Here is a 23878-nt window from a genome sequence, read left to right on the forward strand (position 1 = left end):
AAAAAAAAAAAAAAAAAAAAAAAAAGTAGAACCACAGGGCACTTTATTTCAGTTTATTACTGAATGCATATAAAGTTATTAGAATATTTAGAGGTGAACAACCATTATAGCTATCTAATTCTAGAAAACGTTCACCCCCCTACCTCTCAGCAGGCACCCCTAGAGCAATCCTCCCCTGATCTGTATAACCACTCATCTGTTTTCAGCGTCTGTGGATTTGCCTGTGCCAGACATATCCTCCAAGCGCAATCATAAATGTATATAATCTGGAAATAGCTAAAATACATGAATTGAAAAATGTGCCTGCAAAAATCTTTTCCCGATGGCATGCAAGACCAAACGAATTGGAAAGCTGAAGCCTGGTTCTGTCCCTGGTTCTAGATCAACTTCCTCTACAGAGCTCTGATGGAGGCCCCTCCAGCGCCATCAGCGGTGCCAATCAAATCCCAGTAGCTGGCCCAGTCCAAAGCAGAGCATATATACCCAGCGTGCTTTGCCACTTATGATTTAACTCTGTTTTTATGAAAAGACATTCTCCTAACTACGCAAGATAGGCTTAAAATTTCCACGATTTCCGCACACGCTCTTACCTTCCTTTCTGAGTGCCAGAGGTTCCCCAGCCCAGTTCAAACTCTAAGCACTTTACAGAGAATCAAATTACCCTTTTCTCATTGGTACTGATGTCCTAAAAGCCCCGCGGGCCTGTAAGGATGACAGAGAAGAAGTGTCCCCTTTCTTTTTCCTCTGCTTATGACCTGCTGTTACCCAGGAGACAGGAGTGGGGGAAAGGAAGGAACCTTGGGGACATACCCGAGGCACTCTTTTGGGAGGTCACTCAATGCACTTGGTCTAGAAATCCTGTTGAAGGGCAGGGGAACATTTCCCCTGGTCACCCCATGAGTGGTAGGTACCCCATGTTCCATTCTGCACACACACCCCTGCTTCTTGCTGGGAGCAGGCATTTCCCATGGCTCCTATTGCCCTGGGACCTCCTCCGTCCTCTCTCTGGGGCTGGCAAGGTTCTCTCTAGAACTGTGCTCCTCATTCTTTCCCTGGACCTAAAATATCTGTGTAAGCCAGGTGTTGCTCAAACCAAGTGCCACCCTTCCAAAACATTCTGACATAGGTACTGTTACTATGCAGTTCAGATGCTTCATTTCTTGGGTCATTTGCTTGAATTTAGAGATCTTGATATTTCAGCCTCTTTTTTTGTACCAAGGATTGTACCCAAGGGTGCTTAACCACTGAGCCACATCCCCAGCCATTATATATATATATATATATATATTTTTTTTTTTTTTTTTTTTTTTTTTGAGACAAGTTCTCATTAAGTTGCTTAGGGCCTCACTAAATTGCTGAGACTGGCCTTGAACTTGAAATCTTCCTGCCTCAGCCATTGGGATTACAGGCCTGCTACTGGGTTGGCGTATATCAGCATTTTAATAACAGAGAAATCTACAATTCGTTAGCCTTTTAATGGCTGAATTTCTTGTTCATTTCCAGTTATGGCCAGCAGACCATTCAGTGAACGTGCTCCCTTGGCCTTAAGGACCCACCAGGAGGTAATTTCAGATTGCATTCCTAGAGTGCTTCCTGTCAGGTATGCCCTAAACTTCCTCAGGCACAAGACCCCTCATAAGCACCATTATCCCCATTTTAGAAATGAGGAAGCTAAGGCTCAAAGAGGTCAAGCGACTTCCTAAGCCATATAGGTGGTAAGTAGCAAGCCTGAGAGTTGAAATCAGGCTGGTTCCGACTCCCACGTCTTAAAAAACTGTACTACACTGTCCCTCAATAACAGAGCATCTATTCAGATACCGAGGTCAATAGAGAAGGACAGATGGGGACTCAGGGAAGAGAGGCTTTCACAACCAAACAAGCTGTGATGAAAACCAGCGCAGCACCTGCCTTTAAAAAACCATATTAAAAATGGCATTGGTAGGGGCTGGGGTTGTGGCTCAGTGGTAGAGCACTTGCCTGGCATGTGTGAGGCACTGGGTTCGATTCTCAGCACCACATAAAAATAAATAAATAAAATAAAGGTATTGTGTCCATCTACAACTAAAAAAATTACAGGTGCACGCCTGTAATCCCAGGGACTCAGGGGGCCAGGGCAAGAGGATTTTGAGCTCCAGGCCAGCCTCAGCAACTCAGCAAGACCCTAAGCAACTCAGTGAGACCCTGTCTCAAAAGAAAAAGGGCTGGGGCTAGGGACGTGGCTCAGCCATAAAGCACCCTTGCGTTCAAGCCCTAGGCCCCGGCCCTCCCCACAAAAAGGGCATCAGTCCAGTTAACTGTAGCAAGTTCAGGTCCATTTCAAATTACTGTGTTTGTTAACTCTGGGAAAGTGCTTCCCCCGTCTGGGCCTCATGAGTAAAATACATGGATTTTTATTTTATTTTTTGGTGGTACTGGGGATGGCACCCAGTGATTCAGGCACTCTCAGCAAGCACTCCACCACTGAGCTACATCCCTGGCCCATTTTTAATTGTTTAAATTTTGTTTTGAGACAGAGTCTCACCTGTTGCCCAGGCTGGCCTCAAACTTGCGATCCTCCTGCTTCGGCCTCTCTAGTCACTGGGATTACAGATGCGCCACCACACCCAGCTCTCCGTGGTTTTGAATGCCGGGATCTACCCTTTCAGAGCCTGAGGCTTGAGCATCTCTTTCTTCATCTTATTTTACATGGGACAGGAAGCTACTTAATGCCAAAGGCCAGAACAGGTGGCCTACAGTGGGAGTGAGACCACCAAGGTGTTTAGCCCTAGCCCAGGCCCCAGCCACTTGCCTTGGGTTAACTTGAGTCACCTCTGCCGGCTCCTCACTTGGGCTCACTCCCGTTTTTCCAAAAGGACCACATAGGCTGTCCTTGTAACCCGACCGGGATTCTTGGCCCGAGGTGCGTGGGGGTGTGCAGGCTCTGGTCTCCCTCGGGAACAATGCTCTGGGTGACAGTTCTTTAGACGCTTAGTTGGAGTCCTGAGAACAGAAAGAGACAAAAGATGCATTTGTCATAAAATCTAGAGTTACCAAAGGACCGGAAGGGGCAGGGCCTGCATCGCGTCCTGTGGAAACAAGGGCACAGGCCTTGGCTGTTATGTGGGCCTCGTGGGCAGAGGCCAGGGCACTTGGGTGCCCTTGACATTCAGACAGTGCTTTCTGGTTATCAAGTTCTGAGTCCCACTGGAACCTCACAGGAACCCTGGGTAGAGGGGGAGGGAATGGTTGCAGTGGTCAGGACGAGGACATGAAGATAGATGGTGACAACAGTAGCAGCTCCCGTGCAGGGAGCCTTCGCGGGCTCCAGGCGCTGTGCTGGGAAGCCGAGATCACTTTGTGGACAGGGAACAGAAGGAAGCTTGAAGGAAATCCGTTCCCGTGCCCACTGGGTTTGAACTCACGTCTCTGCAGCCCTGGAGCCTTGACTATTTTCTGGATGCTAGATTTTGAGCTGCTAAGCAGCTCAGAGTCATAAAACCAGCCCAGGTTTTAAGATCTGTAGAGAATGGTGGCCCACACCTGGGATCACCGTGGCTCAGGAGGCTGAGGCCAGTCCCAAGGCAGCCTCAGCAACTTAGCAAGGCCCTAAGCAACTCAGCGAGACCCTGTCTCTAATAAAATACAAAATAGGGCTGGGGAGGTGGCTCAGTGGTCAAATGCCCCTGGATTCACTCCCCAGTACCAAAATAAATAAAACAGAGTCTGTAAGGAAATGCCCAGGTTGGTGGACAAATTAGAGATGGAAAGCTCTGGTTGTACCAGATAGAGCTAGGGCAGACCAGGACAAGCCACAAGTTCCAATGAATGTCCTAGGCCACCACATCCTTCTTCCTCCCTCCCCCGCTTCCTTTGTTCTTCCCGGACAGAAAGCTTCCTGTTCCTTTCACCCTCTTTTATGGTGTAAATCCTGGGGGTGACTCACCACCTTCCCCCACTCAGCCACCCCATCTCTTCCCTACTTTTCTTCAATCCTGTGCTCAAGGAGCTTACAGTCTCTGGAGTTGGGAGGTACTAATTCAGACACACCATGAATTACGGGGCAAACTGTGATAGCTGTCATGGAGAATAGGGAACCACAAAAATCTAACCCTGGAAGGCTTCCTGGAGGAAGTGGCTTTGGGACGGGAACATATTGGTCTGGATCAGAGTTTTCTTTGGCGGCCTCTGAGGCAGGACCAAGGGAGCCCTGATAAAATTTATGAAGAGGACAAAGAAGAGGAAGAGGAGGAGAAAATGTGTGCTGGTACTTACTAATCTGCCCCCTCTAGGTTTAGAAGTTAGGGGAGAGTGGTCTCTGTCCTCTAGGGCACCAGTGCCCACGGTGTGGTCCCCACTCCAACAGCAACAGCAACAGCTGGGAACTTGTTGGAAATGCCTTGCCTCTGGCCTAGTCAGTTGAAAACTTTGGAGACAGGCTGTTTTAAGAAGCCACATTCTAGATGCCTACAGACAAGTGGGTTTGCTCATTCAAAGTACCATAGATCCTGTTCTCTTTCACTATGTTCACTGCATGAGAGAGGAATTTATGAATGAGATTCTGGAAGATCTGATACAGGTCAGTAGTTGTAAAGAGAAGCAGAATAAGTTGTTTGATAGGGTGGGGGTAGGGGATAAAGTTCAAGGATTTTAACAATTAACTGCCCAGGGACTAGACTCCAGGAAGTAAACGTTGTTGTTTATTATTACTACTATTATTATTATTATTATTATCATCATCATCATCATCATCATCACTGGGGATTGAATCAAGAGGGGCTTTACCACTGAGCCACACCCCAGGCCTTTTTATTATTTTATTTTGAGACAGGGTGTTGCTTAGTTGGTAGGCTGGCTTCAAACTTGAAACCTTTCTGCCTTAGTCTCCCAAGTCACTGGGATCACAGACATGTGCCACCACACCCGGTTTTATTATTTGAAAACCAAAAAGAACCTAATTGTTACTGCCAGACAAGCCAGGGAACCTGCCCACGTAAGAAAACCAACAGAGGGCGGGTAGAGCACTTGCCTAGCATAAGTGAGGCCCTGGCTTCACCCGCAACACCACCAAGAAAAAACAGAAAACTGGATTTAATGCACTTTGTCTAAAACTGGGGAGAGGCAGCTGATCCTATAGAAGTGATTGCAACCTATAGAAACAAAAGCCAGGAAATAGTCATGTGTAGGGTTAGCTAGGCTGTGCCAGTCAGAGAGAAGGTCACAATTTATGTTTTTCAACCCTTACTGGCACCCTCTGTGCTTTGGGGGCAGTTTTTCATCTTCCACGGAGATGAAGAAAATAACCAGAAGTTGGAAAAAAACAACTTGGGACTTTTAATTTCAGAGGGGCCTGTTTACACCAGCAGGTGCCATCTCAGTTCCCACCCTCACGACCTTAATCCCTTTGGGCTGCTATAACAAATTACCATCGATGGGGAATGATTTATAAACAACATAGATTTATTGCTCAGAGTTGTGGAGGCTGGGAATCCTAAGGTCACAGGCACAATTGGTGTCTTGTGAGTCCTCTCCCCCCCACCCCCTCCTGTGATGCTAGGCAAGTGCTTTACCCCTGAGCGACAGCCCCAGCCCTTTCAGTTTTTTTTGTATGGGAGATTGAACCCAGGGGAACCTAACCACTTAGCCACACTCTCAGCTCGTTTTATCTTTCATTTTGAGACAGGGTCTCATTAAGTTGCTTAGGATCTCGATAAATTGCTGAGGCTGGCCTTGAACTTGTGATCCTCCTGCCTCAGCCTCCTGAGTTGCTGGAATTACTCAGCGCCCCCCTGAGCACACGTATCTCATACATGGCAATTTCCGCTGCGTCCTCACATAATGGAAGGCCAAGCAAGCTCTCTGGGATCTCTTTTACTCATGCAGCCTCTGGAAACAAGGGCACAGGCCTTGGCTGTTATGTGGGCCTCCTGGGGAGAGGCCAGGGCACTTGGTAATGACCCTGACGTCATTCACCTCCCAAAGGCTCCCACCTCTAAAAGTCACACTGGAATCAAGTTTCAATATATGAATCTGAGAGGCAAGAGCATAAACATTCAGGCCATAGCCCAGACTGAACTCAGACAAGATCTAGACAGGTGGTCCCTTCCCCTTCAAAGCAGCCTTTACCGAAATCAGAGCTGAAATCTGCCTCCCTCAGCCCTCCCTGCCTCAGCCTTAGTCCTCTGGGTTCTCGCAGAACCCTCTTGTCCTTCTCATGGCTACAGAAGAATGACACCATGCTTACCAGTGGATTTTCATGAAGACACGTCACCAGCCAATCAAAGCATAGAAGAAGAACCCGGATGTTAATTAAAACAAGAATGGAGTGCATGCCTGTAATCCGAGTGTTTTGGAAGGCTGAGGCAGGAGGATGGCGAATTCAAAGCCAGACTCAGCAATGGTGAGGTGCTAAGCAACTCAGTGAGACTCTGTCTCTAAATAAAATGCAATAAAAGGGCTGGGGATGTGGCTCAGTGGCCGAGTGCCCCTGAGTTCAAACCCTGGCACCTGCCCCCTCCCCACGCAAACACAAAAAAAAGAACAAAAGTGATGGACACTTGGTGTTCACATGCCCTTTGCTGGGCCAGCTGACAGGGGTTGGCCTTGCAGATTGGTGGGGAAGGACAAATGACCCAACTCTCCAGTGTTGTCCAGATTACTGGCCCCTCTCCCATGTGGTTCATCTTAAGTTTTTCATTCATGACTTGGCTGGCTAGGTAGAAATTTGGGGACCACATACTTAAGCAATCATTTATTTTCATAAGCATTAACTACTTCACAGCTCTAGACCTACTTAGTTTCTGGGGGAACATGTTTCTTGCTTCATCTTGAGGTTCCTCATCACATCCAAACAATTGTATGTTCATGTGTCCATTCGGTTGACTGTTCAGCACACACGGCAACCCCCCCACACACCAGTCCCACCTCTTCCATCTACCTGATCACTAGCCAATTTATTTTCCAAATCGAGAAGCCAGAGTCAGCCCTGGACACATTCTGTTCCCAAGAACATGCTATAAAAGACACGACTCTAGGGCTGGGTTTGAGCTCAATGGCAGAGTGCTTGCCTTGCACATATGAGGCACTGGGTTCCATCCTCAGCACCACATAAAATGAATAAACAAAATAAAGATATGCGTCCAAGTATAACTAAAAAATATAAATAAATAAATAAAGACAGGACTCAAAGGAGGTAAAACAGGCAGAGTCCAAAAAAACAATTAAGTTCTCTTTCAAAGTTGGACATGCATGCTATCCCAACACCCTTCATAACACAAGGAGGAGGACAGAGAGATGACTAGCCCATGTCAGAGAGAGGCCACCTAAAGATCAAGAAGACACACAGCACAGGGCCCTGCCCCTCAGCCTGGTCATCCCACCACCAACCAGATCATCCTCCCAGGCCTCTGAAGTCTCTTAGGGCGCCACCATCTATAAATGACCTCACTTCTTAAGTGGTAATATGGAATCAATAAAAAATTCAAAATAAACTCACTATGAGCCAGTCGTGGTGGTGCACATCTGTAATCCCAACAACTCAGGAGGCTGAGGCAGGAGGATGGCAAGTTCAAAGCCAGCCTCAGCAACTTAGCGAGGCCTTGAGCAACTCAGCAAGACCGTGTCTCTAATAAAATATTTAAAAAGGTCTGGGGATGTGGCTCAGTGGTAAAGCGCCCTAGGGTTCAAAAGAGAAAAAAAGAAAGAAAAAAGAAAAGAAACGAAACTTACTATGAAATGGGGCTCTGACCCTTCTTGCTTGAAGATGGTCTTTGGAGCATCACGGTGAACATTCACTCCTCCAAGGCTCCTGGGATCACAGCCTCTCTATTCTCTTGAGGATGCCGGACAAACAAACGATGTGACCACATGAAGTGGCTTCTCACCCTCAAAGTGGCTTCTTGCCCAACACTGGAGAGAGAGCTCATCGTCCCACTGCCTTGTAACAACCTGAGCCAAATCTCGAATTTCTTTTTTTTTTTTTTTTTCCCTTAAAAAAAAAGAAAAAAAGACTCCATCCTACCACAACCGTCCATTGAATTCAAGCTTCTTCGCAGAGGTAGCAAAAGACTTCCTAATCTCCAGCAAAAATGCCAGCTATGTGCTCCCNTTGGAGAGCTGTGCTTAGCATGTGGGAGGCCCTGGGTTCCATCCCCAGGACCACAAAAAGTTCATCAATTCAGCTTCCACTGCTGATCAATTCAGCTTCCGCTGCTCCCTACGTGTAACCCAAGACAATTGTTTCCTGATCCCTCACTAGTGACAGGGAAACCTGAGAGCTCAGCACAGGTGTCCATGGAGGAGAAGCAGAGCTGAGTTGTGTTTGGGTGATGAGCCGGGGAGCAGGTGAAGCTTGACTAGTCTCCGGCACTGACCTACCCTGTCTGGACTGGGAGGTCTCCCCCAGGTGAGATGTCCCCTCTCCAGACCACACCAGGTGAGGTGTCTCCTTTGAGCACTGCTTATTCCTAAGAGGTTAAAGACCAGTTCCTAAAACACTGCCTAAGAGGTGCTTCAGGCTGACAGGAATGTTTCCCTGAGGGAGGATTTGGGGTGCCCGGGACTTTTGCCCTAAAATTCTGCCTCCCCGAGCTCTCACTGAACTCAGGCTGGGGTGGCCCTGACCCAGGCCACATTCCAACACAGAGCACAGGGTGATCCTTGCATGAGTATAAGTTCACAGGCAAAACTCATAGGAAGAACTACCTGAAAGAAAATGTCAATAAACTGGGCAACATACACTGTCTAAATCAGAACTCTTAGAATAGAGAGACCAAGAATGTAAAATTGGTAGATAGACATATATAATGAAATAAGGAAGAAAATAAACACATGAAAAAGTTGTGAAAAAAGAAAGAGAATTAGAAGAGTCAGGCGCAGTGGCAAGAGTCTGCAGTTCAAGATACTAAGGAGGCTGAGAAAAGATGACCACGTGAATCTGTGAATCCAAAGTCAGCCTGGGCAGCAGAGTGAGATCTTGTCTCCAAAAAACAAATAAGCAAAAAAGAAAACCCTGGACATTGTTATCCTAAGTACATGTATGAAGACATGAATGGTGTGGATATACTTTGTGTACAACCAGAGATATGAAAAATAGTGCTCTATGTGTGTGATATGAATTGTACTGTATTCTGCTGTCATCTATAACATATTAGAATAAAAAAGGAAAAAAGAAAACCCACAAAAAGAAGAAAAAAGAACTAGAAATATTACATATAAAACACATAATATAGGTAGATGAAAAAATAAGATAATGAAAAATTAGACAAAGGTTTTAGAGTTTTGTTGTCATTGTTTCATATTTAATTTTTTTAGATAAGACACAAAAAGCATAGCCATAAAAGAAAAAAAAATCATAAATCAACTTCATTAAAATTAAAAACTTTTGTTCTTTGAAAGACACTCTTCAGAAAATAGCCAAAGACATGACAGATAGATACCTGTCAGAATAGACACAGCTAAAGAATGAACTGTTGAATTGGAAGATCAAATTGAGGAAATCTCTGAGTAAGCAGCTGTGAAAAAGAAATAATATATTTTGATAAGTTAAACACTATGGAAAACAGAAGTAGAAATGCCAACATTTGGAAAATTGAGGTGCCAGAAAGAGAAGAAATAAAAAAAATTGAAAATATTTGAAGAAAAGCAAAATCGGGGGCAGGGGTGGTGGCTCAATGGTAGAGAACTTGCCTTGCACATGCCAGACCCTGGATTTGATCCTCAGCACCACATAAAAATAAATAAGTGAAATAAAGGTATTGTGTCCAACTACAACTAAAAAATAAATATTTTTTTTAAAAAAAGCAAAACCTCATACATTTTCTGCAATTAGTAAAAACAAAGGGTCTCAGGTTGAAAAGACATAGAATGCTACAAGAGATAAAGGGAAAATCCATTCAACATTATAGACTAGTAGACAAAACAAAGATGCAATTCTAAATACTTCTGGAAAAACAGAGCCACATCAATGTTAGCAGCACTTGTGACTTTGTTTCCAGTAGAAAATACAGATAGTTTCATTACTGTTATTGCAAATGTCTCAAAATACTGTTTACACTCACCAAGACTTCAAAATTATAGTTGTTATTAGGTTTTGTTGGATCTTGATACATAATGCATTAATAAAGAAGCACATATATAACTATATCACCACTTTTTTTTGTACCAGGGTTTGAAGCCAGGGGCACTTAACCACTGAGCCACATCCTCAGCTCTTTGGTTTTTAAAAATTTTTTATTTTAAAAAACCAAAGAGATAGGATCTTGATAAGTCGCTGAGGCTGTCTTTGAACTCTTAATCCTCTTGCCCCAGCCTCTCAGGCCTCTGGGATCACAGGCATGCACCACCATGCCCAGCTCCACTTTCTTAACTATACAATTCAATACCGTTGGTTTCCTTTGTAATTCTATGCATTTTTTAATATTTATTTTTTAGTTTTAGGTGGACACAGAATCTTTATTTTATTTTTATGTGGTGCTGAGGATCGAACCCAGTGCCTGATGCATGCTAGGTGAGCATTCTACCACTGAGCCACAACCCCAGCCCAATTCTCTGCATTTTATGCATTTAAAAACCCTCTGAGAAACCAGGGCCATGGCATATGTCTGTGATCCCAGCAACTTGGGAGGCTGAGGCAGGAGGATCACAAGTTCAAGGCCAGCCTGGGCAAATTATGAGGCCCTGTCTGAAAATTAAAAAAAACGCTGGATGTGTAGCTTAGCGGTAGAGCACCCTGGGATCAACCCTAGTACCACAAACAAAACAAAAAAACATTCTGGAAAAGAATCTATAGCTTTCATGCTACCACCAAAGGAAGTCCACGATGCTCTCACACTCAGCTGTGAGAGCCTGATCTAAAGGATGTAGGCATGGTCAGGAACTGTGTCTTTACCCTGGTCCTGTTTACCATGTTGTGTTATAGGTAGTTACACATCCTTCTTTCCTTGCTGCCTGTGAGTTCTTACAGGGAAGGAGAGGTGTCATGTTTCTTTGGGTCCTTGGTGCCTAGGACAGAGCTTGGTGCCCACTGAGCCATCATTTATACTGTGCATAGGGCTTGAGCCCCCTCAGGTGAGGCAGAAGAATAGGGAGAGTCAAAGGAAAGCAATAATTCACCCATGTGCTTGTTGGAGCATTCATTCATTCATTCATTCAGAGAACTGGCCAGGAGCTATTCCATGCTAGCCATGGGGGTAGGCTCTGGGGACTGTGGGAAGGAGACCCAAGTCCTGATTCTCCTGGAGCACCCTTTCCTGCCAATGGGAAAAAGACAAAAACGAGATTTCTGAAGAAGGACAAATAGAAGGAGGTCGTGAAGCTCGTTTTAAGAGGAAAAGTCTGTGGGTTCCTGCTCACCTGTTGTATGGGTGCTGGTCTTGCTTAGTAAACTGAGCAGCAGGCCTGCTTCGCCCCAGGTGTTTCGGGGGCTGGCCGGTGTAAAGATGCAAGATGGATGTCTGAGTTCTCTAAGTTCCAGTCCTGGTTCAAGGATTCTATGATGCCATCAATTAGTCAGAATGTGCAATGTTGCCTAGAAACCCAGGCTTTTTTTGCTTCTAAGAGACCAGATCTAGCAGAAGACAAACTCTAGTTTAACCTACTAAACGTTTGCTGGGAGACCAGGTCACAGGAGGGCTTGGTGGCACAGTGATGTGAATCTTTGGGACAGATCACCACTCCAGGAAGGATGCTGATAAAGAGACCCTCGCAACCCCAGGAGGAAGAAAGACAGGAAACGTGAGTGTGGTACCAAAGAAGGAGAGAAGTGGGGAAAGATAATAAGAACAGACAGGTTCTTGGTTCAGTAAGACAAATCTCAAAGGTGATCATTTCTCCAAAGAGGAATAACCTCAAAATATGAAAAGATAAATTGAACAAATCTGTACATTTCTCCAGGGATGTATAATCTTAAAATATTTTTTAAAAAGCCAATGCAGTGGCGCATGCCTATAATCCCAGCAGCTCGAGAGGCTGAGGCAGGAGGATTGCAAGTTCATAGCCAGCCTCAGCAAAAGTGAGGCGCCAAGCAACTCAGTGAGACCCTGTCTCTAAATAAAATTTTAGAAGGGCTGGGGATGTGGCTCAATGGCTGAGTGCCCCTGAGATCGGTCCCTGATACCTCCCCCCACAAAATAAAATTTTTAGGTTAATTTTAGTTAATCTAGGACCTGCTCTCAGCAGAGTCACCACACATCACCCTTCAGGGTCCCTCATCTATTCCCAGCCTCTCTCACTGTTTTGGATTCAGCCTCCTGCATTCTGCCTGTCTGAACATCCTGCTTCAGCAGTGGGTGACATTTGGCACTGGGAACCATCTCTTCATGCAGAGGTACACCACCACTCTTTGTGGAGTTGAAGCACCGTATAAGTCAGCATGTAATTTAGTGCATAAACTGAAATCAACCTGGCCCATCTGCAAGACTATTTTTCTCATTTTTGTTTCCCAGGATAACGGCCTCCGATTTTTGCAAGGAAGATTTCCTAGAAACTTTTGTTAGTCCTCATGCCTCTCTTCAGTAAGTATAAATAAGAATGACTCAGTAGTAGGGACACTTGAGCAATAAAAAAAAAAAGAAAAAAAATGTCTCAGAAAGACATTATAATAATCTGAGCCTGATGGCACACACCTGTAATCCCAGCAACTTGGGAGGCTAAGGCAGGAGGATTGCAGGTTTGAGGCAAGACCCAGCAACTTAGTGAGACCCTGTCTCAAAATGAAAATAAAAGGGCTAGAGATAGAGCTCAGTTGTAGAGCACCTCTGGATTCAATCCCCAGTTCCAAGGGGCGGGGGAGAAAAAGATATTATTATTATTAATTTTTTTTGTTATAGGTGGACACAATACTTTTATGGTATTTATTTTTACATGGTGCTGAGGATGGAACCCAGTGCCTCACACGTGCCAGGTGAGCATTCTACCACTGAGCCACAATCCCAGCCCAAGAAAAAGATATTGTTATCTGCTAGGCCAGATAAGGATGTAACTAGGTAACAAGAAAGTCACAGACAGTTCAGAGAAAGAGTAGGAGGGAAGAATGAAAGAGAGAGAGAGAAATGGATGTCCGCTGGAGAAAGGGTCAAGGATAGGCCAGTTCCACACAGTTCTGGAGAACAGAATGGAGATAAATGGGTGTGGGGGAGGGGCCCAGTTCAGGGAGGGGAATGTAACCATGGAAGTTGAAAGAGGACCCCAGTCAACTCCAGTTCAAAAGTGAACTGAGCATATTCTGCTAAGGGTATTGTAAAGTCAGTCCAAACATTTCCTCCAGCTGGCATGAAGTCTGGACTAAAGAGATCCTCAGCGCCTCCTGACTCTATGGCTTCCTTATCCTTCCAACAGGACAAGGAGATACCAAGGGAGCCTCCCAGAGCAAAGATCAACACCTCATGCCAAGTTTCTTGGGAAACCAAATGTTTTTTTATTCAGTGGCTGGATTTCATAGACCTAGCAGACCTTGAAAAGCCATCAACGCAGCAACGCAACCACGAAAAAGATGCCTCAAGCACATGCCGTGACCCACACTGAGGAACAAGATCCCACAGGGTGCTTGTACAGCTTCCTGCAAGCACGGAATGACTCCCGTGGGGCACTGGCCAACCAGCCCCTCTGCCTCTCGGGCTGAACACTCCAAAGTCTTTGTTCTTGCCTCACATTTGGAGTCAACGTGATGAGTTGAGCACAAGTTAGATTATAATCCCCTGGTTTATTGCATGAGTCTCTCATCCTCTGAATTGTTCATCGTCAAGTGGACAACCCAGGGTACTCCTCGAGCATCTCCGGGAGGAACTCAGTCACCCGGGCCATGGGGGCAGACTGATTGTGTTCCCAAGCCCAGCAGCCACTGGACCCAGAGCCACAGAGAATTGGCGCTCAGGACTCCATTCACAGAAAGGGGATCTCTCAGGCCAGAGACTTCAATTTCACAAGTTGGGCTGTTGTTGGCCCAAACGTACCGAATGGAGATGTCATATAATGCCACTGCAAAGCCAGTAACCAGATGCTAAGAGTACCCGAGAACCTGGGGTCCTCTTTCAGCCACCAAGAAGGTGAAGTCCGTCGGGAGGTGGCCTTTTGGTGCCTGACCCACTCATCTGCCAGAGGAAGGGCTGGTGAGTATCCGAGGTGCGTCAGGCCCGACCTTGGGGACTCCTAGTTCTCCTTCCGTGACTGCTGTGTCCTCTTGGCCACAGCAGTAATGAGAGCCGCTCCCTTTCCACTGCCGTCTTCTGACAGCATGAACGCCACGTCACTCTGGGGGGCTAGTGCTCTCACTGTTTCCCGCAGTACCCGAGAAAAGCTGTCAAAAGGACAGAAACGCCGTCAGCTCTTGCAGATGGGATACGCACATTTATAACTCTTCTGGTCTAGTTTTGTCCTCCCAGCTCATTTCTCAAGCCGTGCCTTTTATTGAGCAACTATTAATGCCAGGGATTGTTCTAGGTGTTTTACCTACAGAATAATGAAGAATAACAAATAGCGCTCAGATATGATTACTACTCTCTCTACGACATAAAGATACAGTTGAGAGATGTGTCTGAATTTGTACAACTAATCAGTTTATCAAGATTGGCCTTTTTCCAAAACCTTCATTCATTTATTTATTTGGGGTTTAAAATTTCCCCCAACTTTTTACTTCAAAAATTTTCAGGCTTTCAAAAAAGTGAAAAAAATAGTCCAGTGGACACCTGTGACCCTCCACTCAAGCTCAACAAGTAAAAACTGGGCCCTGCTTGCTTTATCCACTGACACCCGCCCATCCCCCTCTCATTTTCCGTAAGTCACGCCATCTGCATCACAGTGACCCCTGGCCTTTCTCTGCTGTCTTTTGAGGTATTAGATCCATCTGAACGGGCATGTTCAGGGTCAGAGTCATCAGGCTCGTGGGTGGGGTCAAGGTGTGTTTAACAGAGGCCCAGGAACGTAGCTAGAGAATCCTGGGTTACCTGAATGGTACAGGTGCTGGTCATCTCAGAGGGCCAGCCTGCCCGAGCAGGTTCTGAACCAACTCTGACGCCCAGCCAGAGGGCAGCCTGGGGAAACCACTGCAGCTCCCTGGGGTCTTATGGGTGGTGAGCCCCAAACTGCCAGGGACAGAGAAGAAAAGGGCTTGGCAGTCAAGCCATTTTGTCTGCCCCCACACTTAAGTACACAATTCAATAATTTTTAGTGTTACAAAGTTGTGCAATTATCACCATTAGCCTAAAAGAAAACTCCATACCTATTAGTGGTCATCTCCATTCATATCCACAGGATCCCCCCAACAACCACCAATTTATGTTCTATCGGAATAGATCTGATTATTCTGGGCATTTCATATAATAAAATTATACAAAATTTCATTAGGTAGCCTTTACTGTCTGACTTTGGTCATTGAACATACTTTCAAGGTGCACCAATGTTGTCCATGTGTCTGTACTTCACTCTCTTTTTTATGGCAGAATAATATTCCATTATAGAACTATATGATATTTTGTTTATTGACTTATCAGCTGATAGACACTTGGGCTGTTTCCACTTTTTAGCTCTTATGAATCATCTTGCTATGGGTTCTTTTGTGGAAATAGGTTTTCAGTTCTCTTGGGTATACCTAGGAATAGGATTGCTGGGTCATAGAGTGATTCTATGCTGGGTTACAGAGTGATTCTATGTTTATCTCTTTTAGGAACTGTCAAATTGTTTCCCAAAGCAGTCACATCAGTTTGTGTTCCCTCCTGAGTGTATGGGGGCTCCAACTGGATCACATCCTCAGCAACAGTTGCTATTGTGTCTGTCACCTAATAGTCATCCCAGTGGGGGAGATGTTATCTTATGGCCAATTTGCATTTTCCTAGGGACTAATGATATGTGCACCTTTTCCTGTGCTCATAGCCATTTGTATATCTTCTTCCATTGCACAGCCTTCATCCATTTGCTATTTGGGTAATTTGTCTTTTTTAGGTTGAGTCCTAAATGGTCTTTTCTAGATATAAGTCTCTTGTCAGATATATGATTTACAAATATTTTCTCTTATTTTGTGGGTTGTCTCTTCTTTGTGGTGTCCTCTGAAGCACAACATGTTTTTATTATTTATTTATTTAGGTACAGGGGATAGAACCCAGGGGCACTTAACCACTGAACCACATCCCCAGCCCGTTTTTGTATTTTATTTAGAGACAGGGTCTCATTGGGTTGCTTAGGGCCTCACTAAGTTGCTGAGGTTGGCCTTGAACTCACAATCCTCCTGTCTCAGACTCCCAAGCTACTGGGATTACAGGCATGCACCACTGCTCCCAGCAACATTTTTAAATTTGGGGGGGGCAGGGGGCGGGGTACCGGGGATTGAACTCAGGGACATTTGACCACTGAGCCACACCCCCAGCCCTATTTTGCATTTTATTTAGAGACAGGGTCTCACTGAGTTGCTTAGCAACTTGCTGTTGCTGAGGCTAGCTTTGAACTCCTGATCCTCCTGTCTCAAACTCCCAAACCGCTGGGATTACAGGCGTGTGTCACCTCACCTGGCACATTTTTAATTTTTTTTTTAAGTTGTAGGTGGACACATTACCTTTATTTTATTTTTATGTGGTAATGGGGATTGAACCCCATGCCTCATGCATGCTAGGCGAGCGCTCTACCCCTGGGCCACAACCCCAGCCCCATTTTTAATTTTGATAAAGTACAATTTGTCTTTTTTTTGTTGTTATTGTTGCTTATTTCTTTTTTCTTTTTATGTCAGATTTAAGAAATCATTATCTCATCCAAGGTCACAAAGAGTTACATACGTTTTCCTCTAAGATTTTTCAGTTTTAGCTCCTCCATTCAGGGCTTCGATTCATTTTGAGTTAACGCCATGCGTGGTGGGAGGCAGGTGTCCCACTCTGTGTTCTTGTTGGTGTCTACCCAGTTGTCACACCGTGGGTTGAAAAGACTGGGCTTTGACCATTGAGTGGTTTGGGTGCCTTTATCAAAAATCAATTGACCTATATATAAGGGTTTATTTCTGGATTCTTAATTACATTCCATTGATTTATATGTCTCCATTTATGCCAGTACCATACTGTCTTAATCACTGATTTTAAAATCAGGAAATGTGAGTTTGAAAACTTTTTTAAAAAAATTTTTTTTAGTTGTCAGTGGACTTTTAATTAATTAATTTATTTACATGCAGTGCTGAGAATCAAACCCAGCGTCTCACTCATGCTAGGCAAGCGCTTTATCACTGAACTACCACCCCAGCCCTACAACTTTCTTATTATTCAAGATTGTTTGGGCTGTTCTGGACCCTTACATTGAATACATATGAATTTTAGGAGCAGCTTGACAATTTCTCCAAAAAAACCAATTGGATTCTTCCCCCCAGTTCTGGGGATGGAGCCCAGAGCCTCACACATGCTAGGCAAGTGCTTCACCGCTGGGCTGCAAACCCAGCCCAGATGGGATTTTGATAGGGATTATGTGGAATCTGTAGATCAATTTGGGTATTATTGCTCTCATAGTAATATTAAGTCCTTCAGTCCATGAACATGAGATGTCTCTCCATTTACCTATATTATTTCTTCTTTATTGTCTTTAGATGTTTTGCAATTTTCAGAGTAAAAATCTTATACTTCTTTGGTTAAGTGTATTCCTAAGTATTTTGTTCTTTTGATGCTATTGTAAGTGGAATTGCTTTCTTTTATTTTTTATTTTTATTTTATTTATTATTATTTTGTGTGTGTGTGTGTGTGTGTGGTGCTGAGGATTGAACCCAGGGCCTTGTGCATGCGAGGCAAGTGCTCTACCAACTGAGCTATATCCCCAGCCCTATTTATTTATTTTTATGTGATGCTTAGGATCAAACCCAGTACCTCACACATGCTAGGTAAGCACTTTACCACTGAGCCACCACCCCAGTCCCAGGAATTGCTGTCTTAGTTTCATTTTTAGGCTGTTTGTTGAAAGTATATAGAGTACAATTGACTTTATCTCTGTTCTTATTGTTGTACCAGGGACTGAACCCGGGGTCCTCTACCACTGATCTACATCCCCAGCCCTCTTCATTTTATTTTATGAGGCAGGGTGTCACTAAATTGCCCAGGTTGGCCTCAAACGTGGGAGCCTCCTGTCTCAGCCTGCTGAGGAGCTGGATTTACATGTGCCACCATACCCAGCTACAATTGGCTTTTGTGTATCCATTTTGCATCCTGAACTTTGCTGAACTTGTCTACTAGCTCGAGTAATTTTTGAGTGTGTGCGTGGATTCCTTGGGATTTTCTCTATATGAAATCTTGTCATCTGCAAATAAAGACAGTTTTCCCTGGACTTTCCAATAGAATGTTCTTTGAAAACTTTTCTTCCCTAACTGCCATGGCTAGATTCACTATTGATTGTCCCCTTGAGGGTCACATATTTTTAGTCTGGATTCTGAAAGCCTCACCCATGGATCAATCCTTGTCTGAGAGATAAAAAGCCATGTGATCATCTGGTGGCCACACTTGAGACAGGAATTGCTGAGCAACAGTGGTGAGAGTCTACTTCCTTGACTTGTCCCTGAGCTTAAAAGCAAAACACCCGCTCTTTTTGGAGGGCAGCAACCTGGGATTGAATTCAGGGGCACTCGACCACTGAGCCATATCCCCAGCCCCATTGTGTATTTTATGTAGATACAGAATCTCACTGAGTTGCTTAGGGCCTCCCTAAGTTGCTAAGGCTGGCTTTGAACTCACGATCCTCCTGCCTCAGCCTCCCAAGCTGCTAGGGTTACAGGTGATCACCACCGCGCCTGGCTAAATCGCCCACTCTTTTACCATTACATTTGTTAGCTGTGGGTTTACACAGATGCTTTTTACCAGGTTAAGGCAGTTTCTTTATTCCTAGTTTGTGGAGGGCTTTTATTATGATGGGCATTAGATTTTATCAAGTTCTTTGCACCTATTGAAGTAATCATATGGTTCCTATCCCTTGTTCAAGTTTTGATTCAAGGGACCAGACCAAAACTCTGTGACACCCAGGGGAAGATCAAGAGAAGGTGCCCGTCAGTTACCCACAGCAGAGCAAGGGCTAAGGGCTGAGGCTCACCATAATATCAATGTCTCCGTGAATACAGTTCAACACAAATGGAAATTTAGAAGCTAGCTATTTCATCACGTTTTTGCCAAATAAATGCAAAACACTAAATAAAATAATAGCTTTCGTTATTAAAGCTATTTAAAACTAATCCTCACGACAACGTATGAGGTAGGTAAGATTTCGGTCCTCATTCTACAAAAAGAACTAAGGCTCAAAGAGGGTGCAAAGCAGCCGGAGGCCTCCCAGCCTCCACTGGGTGGAGCCAAGAGTCAAACCCACGTTTTGCAACAGGGGCTTTTCGTCCTTCTGTCCCCGGACTCTGAGCTAAGAAAATTATCACCAGCTCATATTTGACAAGAGCTCTGTGCCCTGCAAAATAATCAGGTCTCTTTACTACCCTGTGGGGTCAAGTGGGAATATAATAACATGGTTTTCAAGTGTGGTGCAGAGAGCACTTAGTACAAATTAATTCATTTAATCCACCTGCATTTTGCCCTAAGAGGTAGGGATCACTGGGGCTGGCCTGTCACAGATGAGAAGCCTGGGGTTTGGAGAGGTTGGCTAATATTCCCACAAGGTGCCACCAAGAAGCAGAGGCACCCGGACTCCCCTCTTGTCTCTGATTTGACCCTGTCCTCCCGACCCGTGCCAGCCCCCTGCCAGCCAAGGGCGGGGGCACCTCTCCTACGTTGGCCACCAGCACAGCTCCTGCCCCACCCCATTCCCCGCTCCCAGGGCCACTCACTGCGGGTGCAGCTTGTACAGGGTGCCGTCCACGCCCACGGTGACCTTCAGGTGCTCCAGCCCCTGGTCTTCTCTCCTCTTTTCCACGATGGCAGCCAGGCCTGCGCCACAGAGCTGGGCCGCCCTGCGGGACACGGCTCCACACACCTCCTTCACCACAATGCTGTCCTCACACGTGCTGTCCAGGCCCAGCTGCTGCAGGATCCTCCGGACCTGGAGGAGGGCCAGCCGGTCGCTGTGGGCAAACAGAGGAGGGTGTCAGCCCCCGTTTGCTGGGGCTCTGGAACCTGGGCAGCTTGACCACCTCCCACTGCCCCCCACGCATGTCCTGGCAGGAAGAAAGAGAAAATGATCCAGGCAATGGCAAAGCTGGAACAGAATGCTTAGAAGCTGAGATTCAAGAGGCTCCACCAGCCCAAGAAGTTCCATCATCTTTAAAGAGCAAAGTGTGAGCACCTCTGGTGTTAGGCATGCTCACACCCCTCATCTCACTAGGCGCTAATGTTAGAGTCAGCAACCAATATACCAGAGGCCCACTTTTTAGAAGAAGAGTCTGGGGTTCAGAGTGCTAGAGACCTGCCCTCTCACACAGCAGAGAAGAGAGGTTCAAACACAAGCCCCCTCCCACCAACTCTAGCACTCTCCCAAGGGCCAGCTCCAGGACTCTGCCCCCATTCATCGGGAGCCAAATTTTCTTTCTGCTTAACTTTTTTAAAAAAATTTTTTAGTTGTTGACAGACCTTTATTTTATTCATTTATTTATATCAACCAGTGCTTCACAGCAAGTGCTGTACCACTGAGCCACAACCCTAGTCCCTCTGCTTAACTTTTTCTGATTATCTGCTTTCTCTTCCTAACTACAATAGAGCTATATTCTTAGCCAAAGCCAGCACAGGGCTGAGTACATTCAATGAGAAAGAGAACAGATGAAGATAAAATACGTAGCTGGGTGTGATAGTGCACGCCTGTAATCCCAGCAGCTCAGCAGGCTGAGGCAGGAGGATTGCAAGTTCAAAGCCAGTCTCTGCAACTTAGCGAGGCCCTAAGAAACTCAGCGAGACCCAGTCTCTAAGTTAAATATTAAAAAAGGGCTGGGGAATAGCTCAGTGGTTAAGTACTCCTGGTTTGAATCCCTGGTGCCAAATAAGAAAAGGGGCGAGCACCAAATAGGACTCTAAATTTATGCAGAAAAACTCTCATCACAGGGACAGACTGGCCTCAAGTCTAGACCCTAATTATTTCCCAGGAAACTAGTGGTAACAGGTGATACTTACACAGAGCTCTGAATTTCAAACTAAACAATGTGAAGCTAATCCTTGACTGTCTCAGAGATACTCAGGGAAGATGTGTGTTGTCAAGAAAGAATAACTGTGAAATAACTTATGCGGCCAGAAAAAGGATTGAGCAGGTGTGTCCCTATAATCCTAGCAACTCAGGAGGCCGAGGCAGGAGGATTACAAGTTTGAGGCCAGCCTCAGAAACTTAGCAAGATTGCTAAGTTTTATGAGAATATTTAATGCCATGGAAAATATTCATGACAGTAAAAAATAGATTATAAAATATTATGTTTGCCCTTGGTTTTTAGTTTGTTTTAATGTCATGCACAGGCTAAAATAAAACAAAGAAACCACCACACGCTCAAAAACAAGAAAACAGAAGGAAAGCTATTCAGATGTTGTAGGATTACCAGCATCTTATTTTCTTCCTTTTGTTTATCCATACACTTAAAACTTTTTAAAAAATAAGTGAATAATATTTTTATGGTTAAAAAAAATTAGCTGTGTGTGGTGGTGCATGCCTATCATCCCAGCTACTCAGGAGGCTGGAGCAATGAACATCAACCACTGGTGATATCACAGAAGAAAGACAGACAGCTCAGGACCACCTACGAAATCTGCTTGTCCAAAATTCAACACTGAATTAACCAAGCATCTCGATCTAGCTGTAAGTTTTTCAGAAAATACAAGAGAGAGAGAAAAATGCTAATTGCTATAATCAGAAAAGTCTAGAATATAGGAAACATAAGATGATAGCTTCCTCAACAAATATGTTTTAAGGAGAAATGAGAGGGTGGGAAAAGCTGTAGGTAAAAACAGAGTTTAGAAACATATCAGCCAAATGCCATGCATGGACCTTGTTACAGATGCAAACAACTATATAAATCACTATCTTTGGGCAATTCAGGAAGTGAGAACACTAGAAGATATTTTGAGATTAAGGCTTATCATTTCCTATTCAGGCATGATAAAGGTGCTGTGGTCATGCTTTTGTAGTGAACTCATATTTTAGAAATACATTTGAAATATTTATATATGAGATGACATAAAACATGGGATTTATTTCAAATTAAGCTAACCCAGAGGTGGGTACAAAATTGTACGGATGAACCCAGTTCAGTCATGAATTGATCATCAATGATGGTGGTGATAGAAACGCTGAGTTCATTTTACTATTTCCTCTACCTCTGATATATATAATATGACTGCAATTGTGAAAACATCTTTATATGTATTCAAGAACTTAAAAGGAAATACAATATATAAAAATCAAAACTTATATTTGGTTTTTTGTTTTTATTTTTTGTTTATTGTTGTTGTTTTGGGTACCAGGGATTAAACTCAGGGGTGCTTAACCCCTGAACCACATCCCCAGCCCTTTTTTATATTTTATTTAGAGACAGGGTCTCACTAAGTTGCTTAGGGGCCTCACTAAGTTGCTGAGATGACTTTGAACTTGCAATCCTCCTGCCTCAGCTTCCCAAGATGTTGGGATCATAGGCATGCACCACCACACCCAGCAAAATATCATTATTTGGTAGTGAACATATGGGTGATTTTTTTTTGTAAGACTTTTGTATTATGGACAGATCATCATTTCAGGAATAAAAGAAGATTACTTTTTGGCCTTAATCTAACTCCTGGAGTTAGTCATTTCTGCTAAGGACTCTGAACCCACTCAAGCCACACTCAGGGATCTTGGGACTGTGATCTTACACAGCTGGGGAGAGGGAGCAGCCCAGGCATCAGCCCCCACCCAAATAGGGCCATCCTGTTTTAATTTTAAATTCTGAACCCTAACGGAGCCTGGCATGATAACATCACATCCCATTTGGAACGTTTCACACACAGCAGGTAAACTTGATCACACGTCACCTTTCAATCTGGGACAGGAACTTGGTTTCAAAGATGCCCCTGGTCCGGAGTCGCTCTGAAATCTGCCCTCGGAAGAGGAGACCCTGTTTGGTCAGGTCAATTAGGATCTGCCGCACGATCTCCCCCAGGTACATGCCACTGGTCATTTTCTCATATCTGTTTGGAGAACAGGGATAAGTGGGTAAGGACAGGAAAATCAGTGATGGCAAGTGGCTTCTAAAATGCACCCTGGGCCAGGTGTGGAAGGCATGCCGTTGCCGATGGTTCAGGGGGGGCCTGGGGCAGTGGTGGCCTGGAGAGGCTCTCTCCAGATGCAAGGCAGAAAAGAGTGTGCTGTGGGAAGACAGGCTTCCGCCACGTGCACCAGGAACCAGTCCAGCTCTCCCACATCCCGCTGAGAGGTGAGCAAGGACTGGGAGCCCCCCTGCCAATCAGGGACCCACAGAATAACAGAAGGCAAGCATCTGGGGCGCTGGATGCACTGAGCAAAACCTAGTCCTGCTCTTGGCCCCAAAGCCCATTCTCTCTGGCTTTGCTGCAAATCGGATCTATTAGAGGGTCTCCTTGGCTTTGTATGGAGCCATTTATTCCACTAGAATTCATCTACCTGCATGTACATTGAAAATACCTTCATATAAAATGTGCACAAAAAATGTTAGCTCTTCTCTCTTTCCGCCAGAGTGTGAGCTCCTGGAGGGCAAACAGCAGGGGAAAGGGGGCTTGGGAAGCAGCGAGGCACCCAGAAGACACTCTGCCCAGGTAGGTGAACAATGGCTGCAGGGTATCCCCAACAACCGTCAGAGCTGGGCTCCCATTGGCTGCAGAGGCCAATGGAGATAGGAGCATTCCTAAGACTTCCATGCTGGCCTCCTGCTCTCTAAAGGATATGAGATCTTTTCAGCCTAAGAAACCAAACACCAGGACAGAAGAATAATGGTGACTGCGAGGCCGATTCAAGTGTTCGGCCCTTAAACTGTCCAAAA

General features: G+C 45.0%; 2 protein-coding genes and 1 long non-coding RNA gene across 3 annotated transcripts in view; 1 reads left to right on the forward strand and 2 right to left on the reverse strand.

The window, feature by feature from the left end:
* The window catches only part of LOC125618546, a 22011-nt gene extending 8242 nt beyond the window's left edge, over positions 1-13769 (forward strand). Inside the window, exons 4-5 of the long non-coding RNA XR_007349896.1 lie at positions 207-211; positions 13756-13769. This is a non-coding gene — a long non-coding RNA (uncharacterized LOC125618546). The remainder of the gene's footprint in view (positions 1-206; positions 212-13755) is intronic.
* LOC107154771 (40S ribosomal protein S11-like) overlaps positions 1-22705 on the reverse strand; it is a 31275-nt gene extending 8570 nt beyond the window's left edge. Inside the window, exons 1-3 of the mRNA XM_015500475.2 lie at positions 22688-22705; positions 21375-21380; positions 19355-19359 (exon numbers count right to left, since the gene is read on the reverse strand). The gene's annotated coding sequence lies outside the window, so the exon portion shown is untranslated. The remainder of the gene's footprint in view (positions 1-19354; positions 19360-21374; positions 21381-22687) is intronic.
* Positions 13367-23878, reverse strand: part of Hkdc1 (hexokinase domain containing 1) — a 45419-nt gene continuing 34907 nt past the window's right edge. Inside the window, exons 16-18 of the mRNA XM_015500552.2 lie at positions 22896-23051; positions 19745-19978; positions 13367-14269 (exon numbers count right to left, since the gene is read on the reverse strand). Of these exons, the coding sequence (XP_015356038.1) occupies positions 14122-14269; positions 19745-19978; positions 22896-23051 (538 nt within the window). The 3' untranslated portion in view covers positions 13367-14121. The remainder of the gene's footprint in view (positions 14270-19744; positions 19979-22895; positions 23052-23878) is intronic.

The sequence above is a fragment of the Marmota marmota genome, unplaced genomic scaffold (assembly GCF_001458135.2).
Source record: "Marmota marmota marmota unplaced genomic scaffold, marMar, whole genome shotgun sequence".
Classification (NCBI taxonomy): Eukaryota; Metazoa; Chordata; class Mammalia; order Rodentia; family Sciuridae; genus Marmota; species Marmota marmota.